The sequence below is a fragment of the Gopherus flavomarginatus genome, chromosome 1 (assembly GCF_025201925.1).
Source record: "Gopherus flavomarginatus isolate rGopFla2 chromosome 1, rGopFla2.mat.asm, whole genome shotgun sequence".
Classification (NCBI taxonomy): Eukaryota; Metazoa; Chordata; order Testudines; family Testudinidae; genus Gopherus; species Gopherus flavomarginatus.
The window spans coordinates 33,963,785-33,984,349 of record NC_066617.1 but is presented as its reverse complement, the minus strand read 5'-3'; the positions used below and the strand labels follow the sequence as shown (position 1 = coordinate 33,984,349).

The 20,565-nt window shown below is 42.6% G+C and overlaps 1 protein-coding gene across 5 annotated transcripts in view; it reads right to left on the bottom strand.

Moving 5' to 3' along the window:
• Positions 1-16,645, bottom strand: part of TBC1D22A (TBC1 domain family member 22A) — a 459,537-nt gene extending 442,892 nt beyond the window's left edge. For all 5 annotated transcript variants that reach the window (XM_050936235.1, XM_050936236.1, XM_050936237.1 and 2 more), the window contains exons 1-2: positions 16,412-16,645; positions 1,441-1,497 (exon numbers count right to left, since the gene is read on the bottom strand). In XM_050936235.1, coding sequence (XP_050792192.1) covers positions 1,441-1,497; positions 16,412-16,473 — 119 coding nt within the window. In that variant the 5' untranslated portion in view covers positions 16,474-16,645. The remainder of the gene's footprint in view (positions 1-1,440; positions 1,498-16,411) is intronic.
• Between the last annotated feature and the right edge of the window lie 3,920 nt (positions 16,646-20,565).

Sequence of the window (20,565 nt, the reverse complement as noted above, 5' to 3'; positions counted from 1 at the left end):
TTGCCAGCTTCACATAAGCTTTTGTGTAGCCTCTGCTCCAGAAATCAATGCTGGAAGTTCACAGTGTAGTTAACCATCATCCAGTATCCAACCCTCCATAGTTAGTCAAGACATCAGGTGAAGTTTCAAAAAGTGTTCCATTTCCTCTCCTCAAGTTATTAGGAAAGTTAAACCAGATGGCATGGCTGCAATGCTTTCAGTATATTGATAATAGCCAGCTCTCTCTATCTCTCACTTGATGCAATCAGAGCTATTAAACATCTAGCCCAACATCTGGAGGAGACAGACAGTGCTCCTCCATGCCCCAAACTGAAGCTCAATCAGGGTAAACATAACAGAAAGCAAATGGGTTGGATGAAGCAACCCAAAGACATGGTACAAGTATTTTCCCCTACAGATAAGAGCACATATCTACAATGTGTTTTAATTATAGGAGTTTTTATAATATTGGGTTATTGGATTCCCCAGCTGCTGTTAGTCATACTGAGATAAAATTCACACACTATTTTTTATTTGTCTACCGAAAATACTGCAAGAATTTCTGACAGATGTAGAACTTGCTAGATATAAGCCATGCCTTTGTCACCCTCAAGATTAGATTACCATATTGCATCCCGTATGGGCTACATCTTAAATCATTCTATTTAGTAAGACATTCTTCTAAGTCTCATAAGGCACATGCACAACCCATTAAGTAAAATGGACATACGAGATTTGTCGTGAATAAGAAGAACAAGAATAAACATTAATAATTTCTTACTGTGTTCTAAACAAGCAAAGCTTAAAGTTAGCATAAATATGCTAATATTTGTGCAGTTGTTACAAGCTAAGCAAGTACAGTGTACATTACTAAATATTACAGCCAATAAGAAATACTGGATACAAAAAATGTAGAGACAGATTTGCAAGCTGTAATTGCCATGCCTGATCAGAAAATAAAAACTGGTATCTTTCCTGTGGCAATAACACAACACGCCAAAAGAGACGAAAAAAGTCTCAATATTTTTAACCAACCATACAATTAGGTACAAAATTGAGAAACACAGCCTAGAATAGGAGTTAAACATTAAAAATGAGGTTAAATTTAAACTATAAATATTTTTAAATTGTCACTACTACAAATCCTTCATAAAAAAAATTTTATACAGGGCATTTTGCAAAAAGACTAAGACATTTAAACAAGACACTCCAAAAGAGTTTGCAATTTAAGTCATGCAAGATACAATGAACTGCTGCTAGGTATTTGATGCAGTAATAATCAGGAAGCCAGTGTAACAGCAGACGTTAGAATGCGGAAGGGAATAGCACGATCTGGTTAGATATGGAAGAGGAAGATGACTAACTGCAGCATTTTGGACAAACTAAGGAAGAGGATGAGGTGGTGAGAAGGTCAAAACAGGTCAGAGTTATCTAGTACTTTTTAATTTTATGTTAACTTACGTTCCATGCAACAACGGATCAAAAGGAGGATGCTGAGCTCCATACACATGTTGGATACTAAAGACAGAAAAAGAAGTGATCACAAATTTGACAAGAGATTTTAAAAAAATCAGCAACTTCCTGTCTCAAAGAAGCATATAAACATATAAAAAGAGTTGTTGCTAAATATGCCATTATAAAGAGTGAGCAAAATTCACAGTATATGGGAAGCAGGGTCATCGTTTCCATGGGGATTTCCATTAAAGCGTAAGCTCCTCGAGACAGGGCACAAACTGTTGAGACCTATTTTTTTATTTCTTAAATGAAGAATTAAAATGAAAACAAAAAATTAAAGATTTTTTTTAAAACACTGAGACTGTATGTTGCTTCTGAACCCCTTCCTTTTCCAATTAACCACATTCTTCATTCACCTCTCATTCAATCCTACAAAAATGACTCAAAGAGCTCATTGTAAAGAAGTTAATCATCACAATTTCTGGAGTCATTTCCTTGTGGCCTCAGTTGCTACCTGATTAAATGAGGTAATTTAACTATGTCAAAGCATCTTCTAACTTTCCTACAAACCCCCCAGATTCCTCCATAATATGGAATGTTGAACGGGTGGTTTAAGTATCTGATTTAGACTTAATCAGCATTAAGTCTGTAAGTCTCACTATGTGCCTCAACACTACAGCTAATGGTAACTGATCTAAAATTAAATGGGTTGAAAAAGTCTTAACATAAAATTTATTTATTGATTTTTCATTTTGTCATAGCATTTTCAAGAGTTTGCTTTTTAAAAAGATACAGAACACGGTACTGGGTGCCATATGATCAGCTAGCTATGACTCATATCCAAAGTCATTTCAATCTGGAATTGCCCCAAACCAGGATAAAAGTGTTATATCATAAGCTACAATATGGAGATACACAGTATGTCTATACCAGAATTAAAAATTAAAAACCCACAACTGACTGGGATTCGGGCTAAAGGACTGTTTAATTGCAGTATAGGTGTTCGGGCTCAGGCTGGAGACCAGGATCTAGGATTCTGTGAGTTGCACGAACTTCGAAACTACAATTAAAACAGCCCCTTAGCTCTTGCAAGCCCCATGAGCCTGAATCAGCTGGCACAGGCCAGACACCAGTGTCTAATTGCATGTATCAGGTACTCTATAAACAATTTGCATGATGTATGAGACAATTACATCACGCATCATCATAAGGGCTCCTTTGTAGTCACAACAAGACACAGTATACAAGATGGCATGCACTAGAGAACAAAAACAATGGCAATGCCATGAAATAAATAGGCTTGAAAGTACAATTTCATGTTCAACATCCTTATTGAGGTTATAAAAATGTTACTATGTAAGCAATAATAAGATTTGTCCTCGAAATAAAAGTAAATTTACTTGCAAGTTTCAACCTGACAAACATCTACTAAAATTAAGGTTGAAGAGGTGGTGCTTATAATGGAAATACTGACACAGGCTATCCTATTGTAGCATGAACCTATAGCATTAAGATGAGTATGTTCACAAAGAATGCCATATCTGCACTTAAACTACTTCCTCGTGGCACAGTCCATAACCCAAAATGCAAGAAAAGTGACTAACAATACTTTATTTACTTTGTCAAATATCACTACTTGCCCTCTTACATAACACAGCCAGAGTAGATAGTATAGTACTAATATTATTACAATTATCCTTCTAAAGCAGGACCAAGTGAGTGGCCATGGGCAACTGGTATTTTTCCCAAAAAACTGCAGAAACTCATGGATATCTGCCCTGTTCTGCCTCATGTTCCATCTCTACATGAGCTCATTTGGAGATGCTATGTGCCCTGCTTTCAACAATATGTCTATGAGACACAGCTGTCTCACACCTACTAGAAACACTAAAAGCTCTATATGAACGCTACAAGAGAGCAACTCCTGGATCAAGAACAACAAGCTGAAACTAAACCAAAGAAAGACTGAAATAATGCTGGCTGGAAGGAGGAAACACCTCTAACATCTACTCAGGACCTTCCACCACCGTGCACAGGCTGAAATTGTGGAAAAGCAGTATCACTTGCCCCATATCCTCAGCTGTGCAGAACACAACGCTATCCACAGCCTCAGAAACAACTCAGAAACACCATAATAACTCTAGCTCAGGAACCAATCCATGCAACAAACCTCGATGCCAACTCTGCCCACATATCTACACCAGCGACACCATCACAGGACCTAACCAGATCAGCCACACCATCACTGGTTCATTCACCTGCACATCCACCAATGTAATATACGCCATCATATGCCAGCAATGCCCCTCTGCTATGTACATCGGCCAAACTGGACAGTCTCTACGGAAAAGGATAAATGGACACAAATCAGACATTAGGAATGGCAATATACAAAAACCTGTAGGAGAGCACTTCAACCTCCCTGGCCACACTATAGCAGACCTTAAGGTGGCCATCCTGCAGCAAAAAAACTTCAGGACCAGACTTCAAAGAGAAACTGCTGAGCTTCAGTTCATCTGCAAATTTGACACCATCAGCTCAGGATTGAACAAAGACTGTGAATTGCTTGCCAATTACAGAACCAGTTTCTCCTCTTGGTTTTCACACCTCAACTGCTAGAACAGGGCCTCATCCTCCCTGATTGAACTGACCTCGTTATCTCTAGCTTGCTTGCTAGCATATATATACCTGCCCCTGGAAATTTCCATTACATGCATCTGAGGAAGTGGGTATTCACCCACGAAAGCTCATGCTCCAAAATGTCTGTTAGTCTATAAGGTGCCACAGGATTCTTGCTGCTTTTACAGAAACAACTCTGACATTATAATAAAAGAGAGACTGACAAAGGAGGTGCTGTAGTCCTCATGAATAGGTCAGAATATGAATGAGAGGCTGCTAGGCAACTCTCTGACACCACATTCTACAGGCCATTATCCTCTGATCCCACTGAGGGTTACCAAAAGAAACTACAGTACAGACCCATTTACGTGCGGATGTCAGGAGTCAAGGCGTCACGACCACGTGTTAACAGACCGCCGGTTAAGAGGGCCATGCCGAAGTATCTTAAAAATATCTCTCTCTCTCTATTAGATAGATTAGATAGATACACACGTATAATTATCTAGGATTACGAACATAGTCACAGCATCCCAAATACTGCAGGCCTATCTGTAAACAGTGCTCTGCAAGAAGATGAAGTCAAATGTGTAATCTAATTAAAACATTATTATTACGACACAGGAGTGAAGTAACTCAGGACACTTACCAGTACAGGGTGGGGGCAGCTCTGGCCCCCGGAAGGGGCAGGGCTAGAGGGTCAGCATCTCCCAGCCAGCTCTTCCAGGCCACCTGATCCACACGGCCCAGGGTTCCCATGGTGATTTAAAGGGCCCAGGGCTCCGGACACCATTGCCGGGGTAGCGGCGTCCAGAGCCCCAAGCCCTTTTAAATCACTGGCTCCAGGGCAGCTGCTCCCTTTGCCCTCCTTCTGCCCATCAGCGGCCGAGAGGTGGCAAAAGGGGCAGGGACCTTAAAGCACTGCAGGGTCCTTTGCCACAGCAATGCTTTAATGTCCCTGCCTTTTTTGCCTCCCCCATCAGCGGCCCTGCTGGTAGGGTTCCTACCAGCAGAGCTGCCACCAGGGGAGAGGGGGGAGAGGGAAGGGGCAGCAACGTTAAAGCAGTCCTTTGCCACGGCAGCACTTGAACATTGCTGCCCCTTCCCTGCCACCCCCTACCCCCAGCCGGTGGTGGCAAAGACGCACAACACGTTTCCGCTCCACATTTCCTGTCGATTTCTATGTCGGTGAGCAAATCTGTAGCACTACACAGCAAGTTCCTGTACTGCATGTTAACGAGTCTCGCGTGTTAAATAGGTAGCACTGGGAGGCACAGCGCTACCGCGCGTTAAGCAGATTCGCGTGTAAATGGGTCACGAGTAAACAGATCTGCATTGTATGCCATCTTCTCAAGAAACTCCCTGAAGAAGCACAAGAATAAATCTACACAGACACCCCCCTAGAGCCCTGACCAGGAGTATTTTATCTGCTACCCAAGACCCAAAAACCTGGGAATCCTGGATGCCCCATCATCTCAGGCATTGGCACCCTGACAGCAGGATTGTCTGGCTATACAGACTCTCTCCTCAGGTCCTACACTACCAGCACTACCAGTATCTTTGAGACTCCACTGACTTCCTAAGGAAGCTTCCATTGCTGATCTTGCAGAAAACACCATCCTAGCCACTATGGATATAGAAGCTCTCTATACCAACATTCCACACAAAGATAGACTACAAGCCATCAGGAACAGTATCGCCAATAATGTCACGGTAAACTTGGTGGCTGAACTTTGTGACTTTGTTCTCACCCACAACTATTTCACATTTGGGGACAATATATACCTTCAAGTCAGCAGGATTGCTATAGGTACCCGCATGCCAACATTTTTATGGCTGACTTAGAACAACACTTCCTCAGCTCTAATCCCCTAGCATCCCTACTCTACTTGCACTACACTGATGACATCTTCATCATCATCTGGACCCATGGGAAGGAGGCCCTTGAGGAATTCCACCAGGATTTCAACAATTTCCAGCCCACATCAACCTCAGCCTGTACCAGTCCATACAAGAGATCCACTTCTTGGACACTACAGTGCAAATAAGCGATGGTCAAAAACACCACCCTATACCGGAAACCTACTAACCGACTTACATACATGCCTCCAGCTTTCATCCGAACTACATCAGAAAATCCATTGTCTTCAGCCAAGCTCTAAGATACAATCACATTTGCTCTAATCCCTCAGACAGAGACCAACACCTACAAAATCTCTATCAAGCGTTCCTAAAACTACACTACCCACCTGGTGAAGTGAAGAAACAGATTGACAGAGCCAGAAGGGTACTCAGAAGTCACTTACTACAGGACAGGCCCAACAAAGGAAGTAACAGAACACCACTAGCCATCACCTACCATCCCCAACTAAAACCTCTCCAGCGCATCATCAAGGATCTACAACCTATCCTGAAGGACGATCCCTCACTCTCACAGACCTTTGAAGACAGGACAGTCCTCGCTTACAGACAGCCCCCTAACCTGAAACAAATACTCACCAGCAACTACACACCACACAACACTAACCCAGGAACCAATCCCTAAAACAAACCCCGTTGCCAACTCTGTCCGCATCTCTATTCAAGGGACATCATCATAGGACCTAACCACATCAGCCACACAATTATGGGCTCGTTCACCTACACATCTACCAATGTGATATATGCCATCATGTGCCAGCAATGCCCCTCTGCCAGTCCACTGGCCAAACTGGACAGTCTCTACACAAAAGAATAAATGGACACAAATCAGATATTAAGAATTTTAACATTCAAAAACCAGTAGGAGAACACTTCTAAGTCTGTTATTGAGTGTCCACGGAGACTGAAGTGGCAATTCTTCAACAAAAAATGTTCTGCTTATTGTATTTTTCACTCCATACATCTGATTAAGTAGATCTTAGTCCACAAAAGCTTATGCCCATATAAATTTGTTAGTCTCTAAGGTACCCCTATGACTCCTCATTGTTCTTCCCATCACAGGCATCTTCCCTTCATTCATCAAAAATTGTGTGGCCTCAAAGTCTTGCTCAACCAGCGACTGTTCTTAGATGCCCAGGTAGTGGCAGTAGTAAGATATGCCCTTTTCTACCTTCTGCTTGCTAGGAATATTCACACTTTCCTATCAACCAAGAATCTGGTCAACATAATTCATTCAATTATTCCTTTCAGACTGAGACAACCTATACTAATTGATAGTGGGAGGTGGGGAAAACAATTTAAAGGTTCAGCCATCTCCAGAACAGCTTGAGTCACACACATACACGAAGACCCCCTCCCCTTACTCTCAGTCTCCCCTCCAGGAAAGCAGCAGCCTCTCCCTGCAGCTCCCAGCTGTTGTTCCTGCCTCTCCCTGCGGGATGCAGCTCATGGGCTGTGACAGCTGCCGTGCAGGGAGGGGCAAGGCTGTACCATGTGACTGATCAGGTCCAGAAAACTTTGGCAGAAATTGGGGGGAGGAGGAGTGGAACGTGACCCCATGTGCTCCTCTCCCCTACACCTAGCCTCTGCCTTCAGAGTAAATTACTACAATCCAGTGGATCTGGAGCTGAAGGTCAAAGTAATGTAGATGCTCCATTTTTGCAGGGTGTAGCAGTTTGCATTCTCAGCAGAACAGATCGTTTCTATGATGCAACCTTTCCTATCCAGCCATACAACTATTTCATCTAGCACATCAAGTACTGCAGCAGCCTTTTCACTGGTCTTGACAAATACTTTTTGTTGGCTCCCAGCCTCATCTTCAAAACCATCAACAACTCAGAGCTCATCGACAGAGTTCAGCTCTCCATCCACAAGTCAGTGTTAAGGGTTGGGCAGAAATGCATTTTTTATAACTTGTGTGCAGTGAAAAAAAATTAATACCCTTAACTATTATTTGTTTTCTTTCTCTTAAAAGAAAATCAGTCTGATTGGCAGCACTTGTGCTCCATTTATTTTTCTCCACATCAACTTCTCACCATAATTAAGCTAATCGTTTTGTTCATTGACTGCCGATAGTCTGGTCAACAGCAAGAGACACTGCCAAGGTCTGGACTCAGATATTAGATTGAACACCTAAACATGAAAACTAAAAAGACACACATGCAGGCCAGTCCTGTGGAATTAATTGGCAGTGTCCTATCTATGTGCTGTGGGTTTCCAATCACAGACTCAATTCAAAGGCTGTTAGGAGCCAGGAATGCAGCATACTTAGTGGGCAGATATTCTGTTGATGCAAACTTTCATAGCTGTACTTAAGTCAATGGAGCAGTGACAAATTCACACCAGCTGCAGACCTTCCCTTTAGTCCCTGAAAAGGAAGGACTGACATCATTCAGCAACATACTGCGAACCATCGAGAAATTGTGCTGACAGACTCCAAACACCTAGGAACTGAAAAATAATATAAAATAAAGCATGAAGAAGAGAAGGACCCTCAAGGTTCCTCTTACAAACAAACACCAAAGAGTTCAACAGTGGTAAACAGTTAGTAGGTCCTGTACATCTTCTGAAGGGTAGTGTGTACTCTAATAATGACTGGATCTACAGATAACCTTAGTATGGAATTATATTGAGCCTTCATACGTTGAAGTATAAACAGTATGATGGCAATATGCTCCACCTATAATGAATACTAGCATGCACATGGCAATTAGTAAAGGCATTCTCCCATCTGAATGATCATGGTGTCTTTTGGGCCCTCAGAAAAATATCATGTTTGTGGATACAGCTGTAGAACTGATAAATGAAATTGTTTTCAATTGTTCACTTTATTAATGTAACTTCTGTTCACCATTCACTACACTTGCCTATACTGTAACTTCTGTTCCATATTGTAATTCAAACCCCATTTTAAAACACTCACTCCATTTTGTAAAAGCTTCCTCCAACTTTCATTTCTGCAAACCCTGCTGTAATCTTATTAGTTTAGTTTAGATGTGTGAATGAGGTATGTATGAATGATGGAATCAACCTCCAGCCCCAGCCTGTCCTCATGAGATAAAGTTCAAATTCCAACGGCTGAAGACCTAGACAACAGCCCTAAACAAAGTAAGAAGCATCCACCCTAAAAAGAAAAGGACAACAGAACAACAGAAGGAAGATCAAAGCCAGGTCCAAGGCTGAAAGTCACGCCTGCAATTGATGGGTGATCAATCTAAACCTAGAGGCAGCGTGACACAGCAAGACCTATAGACTTTGGGTATGTCTACATCTACAATTCTGCAGCGCTGGTTGTTACAGCTGTATTAGTACAGCTGTATAGGGCCAGCGCTGCAGAGTGGCCACACTTACAGCAACCAGCGCTGCAAGTGGTGTTAGATGTGGCCACACTGCAGCGCTGTTGGGCGGCTTCAAGGGGAGTTCGGGGAACGCGAGAGCAAACCGGGGAAGGAGACCAGCTTCGCCGCGGTTTGCTATCGCGTTCCCGGAACCACCCAGCAAACCGCAGGGAAGGAGACCTGCTTGCTCCGGGGTTCGGGGAACGCGAGAGCAAACCGGGGAAGGAGACCAGCTTCGCCGCGGTTTGCTCTCGCGTTCCCCGAACCACCCTGCAAACCGCAGGGAAGGAGACCTGCTTGCTCGGGGTTCGGGGAACGCGAGAGCAAACCGGGGAAGGAGACCAGCTTCCGGTTTGCTATCGCGTTCCCGGAACCACCCAGCAAACCGCAGGGAAGGAGACCTGCTTGCTCGGGGTTCGGGGAACGCGAGAGCAAACCGGGGAAGGAGACCAGCTTGATTACCAGAGGCTTCCTCAGGTATGCTGGGATACCTGCTTATTCCACGGAGGTCAAGAAAAGCGCTGGTAAGTGTCTACACTTGATTACCAGCGCTGGATCACCAGCGCTGGATCCTCTACACCCGAGACAAAACGGGAGTACGGCCAGCGCTGCAAACAGGGAGTTGCAGCACTGGTGATGCCCTGCAGATGTGTACACCTCCTAAGTTGCAGCGCTGTAACCCCCTCACCAGCGCTGCAACTTTGTGATGTAGACAAGCCCTTTGAATCCAAACTAAAAGCCTATAAAAAAGAAGGGTGAGATGAGAAACTCTGGGTAACATTCTGCTGCCAACATGGAAGAACATCGGTGCCTGCCCAACAGAGATCCAGCTCAGCCTTGTGCCCAACTTTCCTGGCCAGTTAGCTGCCACAAGCTACGAACCCAAGCTGCAAAATCAAGCCATGAACTTAAGCTATCTTCAGGACTGGTAACTATGCAGCAGCTGCAGAACACCTGATGAATGTGGATGTGTGTGTGTGAGTGTATGTGTGTGTATAGGTATTAGGTATAATGTGTGTGTGTGTGTGTGTGTGTGTGTATGTGTATATAGGTAATAGGTATAATGTGTGTGTATAAGAATTAAGATATTAGTTATTAGTCATAAATTGTTATCATAATAAATGTGGCATCTTTGCCTTGTCCCCTTTAATAAGATCCTGCTGGTTTTTATTGGTCTAATATAATTGGTACAACACAGCTGGTGAAGAAAGAATTGTTCAGGGTTCGCTTATTTCCCTGACAGGACAAGACACGAGTTTTCAAGTTCTTTAACACTGTGGATGGCTTTCCTTCTCATTCCCAAGCAGATAGATCACCTCCCCTTTTTATTATGTAATATCCCTGTGACAATTATGGTAATTGCTTGCACGGACAAGGAATAATTAGTTAAAAGCACATTAAATATATTTTCTAAGGAAATTTAATAGCTAGAAAAAACAGAACAACTAGTAGCATGTGACCTCCAAGGTCTGTGCACCCAGAGCTCCATAAACTCCCAGTAGGCCATAGATCAATTTGGAACACAGGAATTGCTGGATGCTAGACCTGCAAGAGTTCCATCTATCTAGCATTCCATTTCCAACAGTGACTGGCACTTGATAGTTCAGAAGATGCAAGAAACCACACAGCAGGCAGATGTGGGATAATCTGCACCAAATGAATGTCCCAGCCTAGCTCTTACTGTTTAGAGATTGGCTTAACTCTTCAAGCATGAGGTTTTATATAAAACTCCCAATACTTTATTTTTAGCTTTAACTATTATAATTGTAGATATTCTTATTATCCAGTGACAATTCCTCTTCTAATCTTGCTAAATTCTTGGCCTCTAATGTCCTCTGGTAATGAGTTCCACAGCCAAAGTATGAATTGTATTAAGAAGTATTTTCTTTATTCAGTCTTGAATTAGACACCTTCCAATTTCATTAAATTATCCCCTTGTTCTTCTGCTGTCAGGAAGGGAGAACTGATGTGCCTATTCTGCCTTCTCTATACAACTCTTTATTTTGCACTTTTATCATGTCCCCTCTGATTCCCCTCCTTGCTAAGGTAAACAACTGCAGTCTTCTCAATCGCTCCTTGTATGAGAGTTTTTCCATACCCATAACCGCTCTCAGCATCCTTCTTTGGGTCCCTCTAATTCTACAGAATCTTTTTTGAAATGTGGTGATGAAGCTGAAAACAATTTAAGCCAAATTAGCTGAGAGAAAAAAATTAAACAGAAAAAAGTGTGAATTTTTAAATTAAATGAAAATAAAATAAACAAAAGGAGGGGGAAAGCTGATAGCAAGGAATATAAATTAGAAACAAGGAATTATAAAAAACTGTATTAAGAACAAAAAAGGATCCTGACAATGGTACTGTTTCATGATTAGATAGAAGTTGTAGGATTATCAATAACAATGCACAAAAGGCAAAAGCATTTAATAAATATTTCCTGTTTTGTATTGGGCAAAAGACAGATGATAGATTCACATATAAGGATTATGATGAAAAAGAAGAAATACTTTCTCCTCTAATAGTAACTCAGGAGGAGGTTAAACCAAAGCTACTGAAATTAGACATTTTAAAAATGAGAATCATCAATCAAGCCAGAGGGGTCCACTGTGATCATCTAATCTGATTTCCTCCATAATACAGGCCTACGGTTGTGTACTTAATCAGTATAAAAATCATTAGTTAACTGACTGGTCAAATATTTGAAAACACTAGGTTACTAGAACAACAACAAAAAGAGAGTAAAACTTCTTCTATAGAAAGCTAAACCCATTGGAGACCATACTTATGCCTAATTACAAAAATCAATAATGTATCTTAACTGAGTTATTTTAACTCAGAAAAATGTACCAGGATGCAATCAGAAAGCTAGGTTACCACCTACATAAGGGCATTCTTGCAGGAATATTTGACAATATTTCACCACGATCAAATAATAAGCAGTCAATTGACCTGCTTGCCAAGCTTACTGACAGGCCATACAACTTCTCTGAATTAATTCCTGTTTGAATCAGAGCATCTTGGAAAACATCCAAACTGCATTTTAAAGATTTCCAGTAATGGAAAATCTACTACATCCCTTGGTAAGTTGCTCCAATAGTAACAACACTCTCTGTTAAATATGTTGTGCCTTATTTATAGTCTCAATTTGTCCAGTGTCACCTTTCAGCCACTGGATCTTGTTATACCTTTACCTGTTAGACTGAACAGCCTTTTATTAAATTTTTGTTCTCCATATAGCTACTTACAAAGTGTAATCAAGTCATCCCATTTTGTTAAATAGATAGAGCTAATGGAGTCTATCACTATAAGACATGCTTTATAATCCTTTAATCCTTCTCGTGGCTCTTCTCTGAACTTTCTCCAATATGTCAGCACACTTTTGGAATTATGGACACCAGAACTGGACACTGTATTCCAGTAGCACTTGCACCACTGCCAAATAGAAAGGTGTACAACCGAATCCAGAGTTTTAAAATAACTGGCTGAAGAGCTCCATGGATCACTAATGTTTATTTTTAATAAGTTTTGGAACCCTGGAGAAGTTCCAACGTACTGAAAGAAGGCTAAGGTTGTGCCAATATTTTAAAAGTTAAGAATGACCTGGTAATTATAGGACTGTTGGCCTGAGATCAACCCCAGGCAAAACAAGGTGGATAAAAATCAATTGTTGAAAAAACAAAAAAAAAAAAAACAACAATTTTTTTTTAATTTACATTTAAATTAGTTTATTTAAAAAAAACAACCTGTATTTAAATTAAATTTGAAATTGACAACCTGTTAAGGCCTAAACTAACTTTAATCTGTTAAAATCATTGAAATTAAATACACTACAAAAATAATATTAAACACTACATGTTTGCAACCAAGTTTTAAAGAAAAGTAAACTGAAGGATCAGGCCAGAAAAAATCTGATACGGTTCAACAAGGACAAGTGCAGAGTCCTACCCTTAGGAAGGAAGAATCCCACGCACTGCTACAGGCTGGGGACTGACTGTCTAAGCAGCAGTTCTGCAGAAAAGGACTTGGGGATTACAGTGGATGAGAAGCTCGATAGGAGTCAGCAGTGTGCCCTCGCTACCAAGAAGGACAACAACATATTGGGCTGTATTGGTAGGAGCATTGCCAGCAGATCCAAGGAAGTGATTATTCCTCTCTGTTTGACACTGGTGAGGCCACACCTGGAGTATTGTATCCAGTTTTGGTCCCCTCACTACAGAAGGGATGTGGACAAATTGGAGACAGTTCAGTGAAGGGCGACAGAAATGATTAGGGGGCTAATGCACATGTCTTATGAGGAGAGGCTGAGGGAACTAGAGTTATTTAGTCTGCAGAATACAAGAGTGAGGGGAGATTTGATAGCATTCTTCAACTACCCGGGGGGGGGGGGTTCGATAGAGGATGGAGCTAAGCTGTTCTCAGTGGTGGCAGATGACAGAACAAGAAGCAATGGTCTCAAGTTGCAACAGGGGAGGTCTAGGTTGGGTATTAGGAAAAACTATTTTACTAGGAGGGTGGTGAAGTAATCGGTTACCTAGGGAGGTGGTGGAATCTCTATCCTTAGAGGTTTTTAAGGCCCAGCTTGACAAAGCCTTGGCTGGGATGATTTAGTCGGGGTTGGTCCTGCTTTGAGCAGGGGATTAACTAGATGACCTCCTGAATATTCCAACCCTAGTATTCTATGATTCTATAATTGAATATTTATCCAAACAGACAAACCATTAGAAAAAATTAATGTAGTAAAAAAAAATGCATCGCTATTTTCTAACATAATAGAAAATGAAAAAATTAAGAATCTGAATAAATGTATGTTAAGCTATACTATTGTTTAAATACATGTGTATAGATATAGTGTATCCTCCTGGTTAGCAAAAAGCAGCACCAATTTAGTAAAGGCTATATTTAACATGTTTTAATGGTTATCATCCAATTTCTGTCAGCCTTTATTTAAAAAAAATCACTAAAAAGTACAAATGTACAACACAATTAAAGTTGACGATTTAAATCAAGGTTTTTTTGCTTGCTGATTTAAACCATGAATAAAAATTGGTGTTTAAATTGCTTTGATTTAAAATCAAGCCACCCTGAACTAACAGAGAGGAAATATAATTAATGCTAATCAACAGGGGTTTATGGAAAATAGATCTTGTCAAACTAATCTCATATCTTTTTTTTTTAAATAAGATTACAATTTTGGTTGATGAAGGTTCTAGCGTTGACATAATATACAGAGGCTGCGTCTACACTACAGTGGTGCAGCTGCATAGACACTAAAACTTCCATTGCTATAGTATATCAACTTTGCTGAGAAGCAGTAGCTTGGTCAACAGAATTCTTTTCCTACCTAATGCTGTCTACACTGTGACATAGGTCATCTTAACTACATCTCTCAGGGACATGTATTTTTTCACACCTCCTGAGCAATGTAGTTGGCTTGACCCAACTTTCTAGTGTAGACCAGTCCTTAGACCAGTGGTTCCCAAACTTTTGTATTGGTGACCCCTTTCACATAGCAAGCCTCTGAGTGCAACAACACCCCCCTTATAAATTAAAAACAGTTTTTTATATATTTAACACCATTATAAATGCTGGAGGTGAAGCAGAGATTGGATGGAGGCTGTCAGCTCACGACCTCCCTTATAATAATCTCATGAGCCCCTGAGGGGTCCCAACCCCCAATTTGAGAACCCCACCTTAGACTTCTGTAAGACATTTTATTTGATGTTTTCTCTAAAAGTTATGCTCTAGTTCAAAGGGGAATTAATTCAAGTAAATCCTATGGGCTAATATACACAGGAAATCAGACCAGATGATCACAGTAGTCTCTGCTGTTTCTACAATCTATGAATACTGCACACAGTGTAATGAATCATGTAATCTAGTTCTCCTCTGCTCACTACCTGATTGACACACACAAAGATTTCTAACTGAAAACTACTGAAATGAGCTATTCAAGTAGCTGAATGTTTTGGCACATAAAAATTCCAATTGTTAGTTCAACAAGAAAAGCTACAGAAAAGCATTGAAAGACATCCTGGCACACTTGCCAGCAAGAAGCAAAGAACTCTTTGCTGTGGCTACGACCCAAACTGAAATTGACAAGAATATGTTCAGAGAGACAAGGTGGGTGAGATAATATTTTTTATTGTACTAACTTCTGTTGATGAGAGAGACAGACTTTCTAGCTTACAAAGAGCTCTTCTTCAGGTCTGGAAAACTTAGGCCTGGTCTATACTGTGGGTGGGAAAACGATCTAAGTTACGCAACTTGTAGCTGAAGTTGACATACTTAGATCTACTTACCACAGTGTCTTCACTATGGTAGGTCGACTGCTGATGCTCCCCCATCGACTCCAGCTACGCTTCTTGCTCTGATAGAGTACCGGAGTTGATGGGGGAGTGCTTGATTTATTGCATCTTCACTAGATGTGATAAATCAACTCCCACTGGATCAATCACTCCAGAGGTAAGTATAGACATGCCCTTATTCAGAGTGTCAAAGAAAAGGGTGGGCATGGCTGCAACACTGCATACCTTGAAATATGTAACTACCTACCCTAAACAATCTGTTCCACCTCCTATTTAACTGTGACATTCTGAGCAAGTTTTCCAGAGCAGAAGAAAACCTCTGTGTAAGCTCCAAAGCTTGTCTCTCTCACCAACATAAGTTAGTCCAATAAAAGATATTACCTGGCTCACTCAGCATGGGGAGCATAGAAGTCAATTATTTTTGGTTTACTGTACATCACTCAAGCCAAGCAGCAGAGGACAGCGCTCATGCTCTACAGCTGTCCCTTACAGAAACACAGTACAACTTCCAGAGGCTAGTCAGTTTCACGGCTGTTACTACAACTGCTGTCAAACGTCAGCTGTTCGCCACCCCCTGTGCGCTCCAGCGCCGGACGCCAGACCCTCCTCTCCAAGTCACGGGGACGCGGGGCAGAGCCGCCCTCAGCACCGCGTGAAGGGACAATTCTGCCCCTAACACGCTGACAAGTGACCCCGCCGCCTTCCAGCACCCCCACCCCGCCACTAACCCCACATAGCCCGGAGCCAGCCGCCCCACTGCCACCGTCCCTTCCGACAGGCCAGCCTCCTTCACACACTCACCTCCCCGGCACCTTCGAGCCGCTCCGCTTCCAGAACTGCTTCCTGCCTCCGTCGTTCGCCATGGCTCCCGTCACCTCATCCCCTTCACCGCAGCGCAGCGCCTCCCCCGTCAGCCTGCCCGGTTCCCCACGGCACGGCCCGCTTTGCCCAGCCCAATTCCTGGGAGTTTACTCCATCCCAACCACTTCCCATTTACTAGGCGCAGAGCGCTGCCATATTGACACCGGGCAAAAAGCTCTATCCCCATTGGCCGGCGGTGACCCGCACCAATCAGAAGTAAGTTTACTGACGGTTGGGTCAAAGTCACCCAATGAGGGCCGCTCGAGCCGGGTCTGGCGACTGGGAGCAGGAGGCAAAAGGAGGTGGGGAGCGAGAACCAGAGCTGCCTCGGCCCCGCCTGTCGCCACGCCCCCTCCCACCTTCCAACCGTGGTTTTCCTCCCTTAGTATCTGGCGACGCTCTTCTCGCTGCTCTCCCTCGTGGAGGGGGCGGGGGCGGGGGCTGCCTGTAGTGTCTTCCTGCTGCGGGGGGGGGGGGCTGGGCTGTGTACAGACAGCCTCGGAGTTGAGGAGGGTGTTTTACAGACAGTCTCGGCGGGCGTTGGTCTAGCAGCACGTGCCAGGACCTTTCCCCTCCACCATTCAGGGCAGGTTAGGGTGCTAACACTAGGGTGACCAGAGAGCAACTGTGAAAAAAAATGGGATGGGGTGGGGGGTAATAGGCGCCTATATAAGAAAAAGTCCCAAAAAACAGGACTGTCCCTTTAAAAACAGGACGTTTGGTCACCCTATAACACCAGTGAGTTTCTTAGGGCGAGTCTATACTACAAAATTAAGTTGACTTAAGTCAAGATATAGCCACCACCGTAATGAAATTGATCTTTCATGTTCATGCTACGCTCCTTCTGTCAGCGATGCATATCCTCACCAGGAGCACTACCACCGATTTAACTGACTATGAGACACAAACAGCCCGGCGCTTGCAGCCCCTGCAGCGGGGCTGTGCCTGTCAGCCTGGTGAGGCTCCGGCCTGTCAGCCCTGGCGGTGGGGATCCAGCTGTCAGGGGCTGACAGCCAGAACTGTCAACACAGTATCTACACATCAATCTCAGTACATCGGCCAAAGCGCTAAGGCTCTTACAGAGGTGTAGTTGTGCTCGCTTCGGCAGCACATATACTAAAATTAGGTCAGTGTAATGGGCAACTTACATTGGCAAGAGCAACAATGTAGTATAAATGGTTACGTAGTTGGGTCAACCTACCCTCATTGTGGATGGAAGAATTCTTCCATCGACCTACCTCACACCTCTCAAAGGGGTGACTTTACTACCATGACAGAAAAAACTCTTCCATCACATAGGGCTTGGCTACTCTCGAAACTTCAAAGCACTGCCGCAGCAGCACTCTCGCGGCAGCGCTTTGAAGTGCAAGTGTGGTCACGGCGCCAGTGCTGGGAGACAGCTCTCCCAGCGCTGCAGGTACTCCACCTCCCCGTGCTTTGCAGCGCTGTAACTTGCTGTGCTCAGGGGTGTGTTTTTTCACACCCTTGAGTGAGAAAGTTGCAGCACTGTAAAGCTCCAGTGTAGCCAAGGCCATAGTGTGTACACTACAGTACTACTGCAGCTGCAATGCTTGTAGACCTTTATTGACAATGATAGCCCCCTCCGCCCCCTCATCTATCTGGTCTTGTCTACATTACAAAATTATGTTAACCTAACTTACATGGCATACAGCCACTGCAGTTATTAAATTGGTTGTGTGTGTACACTTGACTCCTTGTTTCAGTGGTGTGTGTATTCACCAGGAGCTCTTGTATTGACTGTATTGTCAGTGTGGGACACTAAGGGATGGCTCCTGGAGGCCAGTAACAGTCGATATAAGCAACAGTGTCTACACTGACACTGCTTCTTCATAATTACATCGACAAGGACTCTATGGCACTCGGGGAGGTGCCGTTACTAAATCAGCATAGAGAAGCATTTAGGTTGGTGTGAGCCAAATTTAAGTGACGACACTTCCGCAGCTAGGCTGACACAAAGCAGTTTACATTGACCTAGCTGTGTAGAGCACCAGGCCTCTCTCTCTCTCTCTCCAGCGTATGCTCCCCTCACATTAATAATTTTCCCTAGAAAAGCTGCAGTTTCAGGTAGACCAGCTGAACAGTTATCTGTTTATTTATCATGTATTTGCACTGCATCAATGATTGGGTTTTATAAGATGGGGAATATAACAAAAAGATGATCTTATGGCTAAACCACTGGAATTGGATTTAAGAAATCTGGGTTGATGTCCCAGTCCTGTCACAGGCCTCCTGTGTGACCTGGGGCAAGTTACTTTATTTGTTTGTGTGTCAGTCCCATCAATAAAATGGAATATTGTATTTCTTTTCTATCACCTGCTAGTCTGTAAACTCTTTGGGGCAGGAACTGTCTCTTGGTATGAGTATGTACAATACATAACAGAATGTGGCTTCAATCTCTGCTGAAGAGTCTAGCCACCACAAAGAATTTTATATTGCACTTCTATGAGATTTTTAACAATGGCAATTCCACATGAAGTAACAAATTTATTTTTTCCAGAGTAGTTTTATTTAGATGGGGAGGGTGTTGGTTGATTAGTTAGTTTTTGGGTTTTTTTGTTTTGGTTTGTTTGCTAACTCCATATTCCCTCTCCATTGAATTGGTCTAAATAAAATATGATCTAATTTAGTCTGCATCCTAATAATCATTTCTGAAAGCATACCTTCTAATTTGAAAGGAAAGATCCCATGATGAAGATTGTGGAAGATATGAGGACAGATTTTGACCAGAGTAACTGATACAGTTTTGAAACGAAATGCTATTATAAGGTAGCTTTTCCAATTTGTAATTCTTCCCTATTTCTTAAAACCTCAGAGCAAAATTACCTATCAGATTATTCTTTTATAGGAAATACTTCCAAAGGTAGGTACCTGCTTTTTCATGGTAATTGTGTGGTGTTTATCACCTCTTAAAGTTAGGCACAAGGCCATGGATCCACAAAGGGACGTAAGTGTTACACTACCTGTCTTTTAGGTGCCTAAGAACTCACAGAAACAATAGTAGGATCCACAAAGCCTGAGTTAGGCTCCCTATACAACACATAGGGAGGGTTAGCCTTCTAATAATGGGATCCACAAAAGCGAGAAGGGTAGGTTTAAGTTAGGGACCTGCCTAAGCTAGCCAGTGGGAGATTTCAATGACAGGTGTGAAAGTAGAATGAATTATATTGTAAAAATAAGAATGGATTAAAAAAATGTTGTATGTACCTTTAAGCAGAAATAAGAAATGCTGAAATACAGGTGCCAGGAAAAGAAACATTAGGCATAAACAATGGTGCTAATGGCGAAACATTAACAGAAGATCAGTAATAGTTAGTAAGGAAATAAGATATGCATGCCTAGCACAGGTAAACTTATCAGATTCTGCTTCCTTTGTTATCTTGTTAAGTTCTCGCCCTTCTATCTGTATAAATGAGATAGTTTGTGTCTTGCATGGTGCTCACATTATCTGGGTGTTATTAGCAGAGCGCTGTGCTAATAAAACAGAGTGGTCTGACAAACTGTGAGTCCTGAGTCTAACTTTGACACAGGGGTGTGACCTAAGCCCTGCCTCTTTCTTGGAATTAGGCACGTAAGTCTGGGCTGTACAGAGGTGCCTATTTCTGTTCTCTATCCATAGCTATGAACCCCGCTCCTGGAGTCATCTGGCTTAGGCATCTAAGCTCTTTCTTGCAAGAATGAATTAAGTGCCTGTCTAACTCGACACAAAACAGCCAGAGGAGGAGGTGGTGCTACCTTCCTTATAACTTCTAGCCCTGTGATTAGAGCACTCACCTGGGATGTGGGAGACTCTGGATCAATTTCCCCCTCTGCCTAACAGAAAAAAGGTGTTTCACGCCTTTGACTCACTGGGCTAGAGAATATTTTGATGGGGGTTTCCCTCAGTCTCTCCTGTTGAAGCAGTTCCACTTTGGATAAATAATTAGGGAATTATGAGAGCAAGAGGACTGGAACTGGAGCAGCAAAACAAAGAAAACAATGCCTCATTTTCCAGCTTTGTGGGTGAGAGAACTGTAAGTGAAGATTATAATGCTGGTGTGAAAGTAGAATGAATTATATTGTGAAAATAAAAAGGA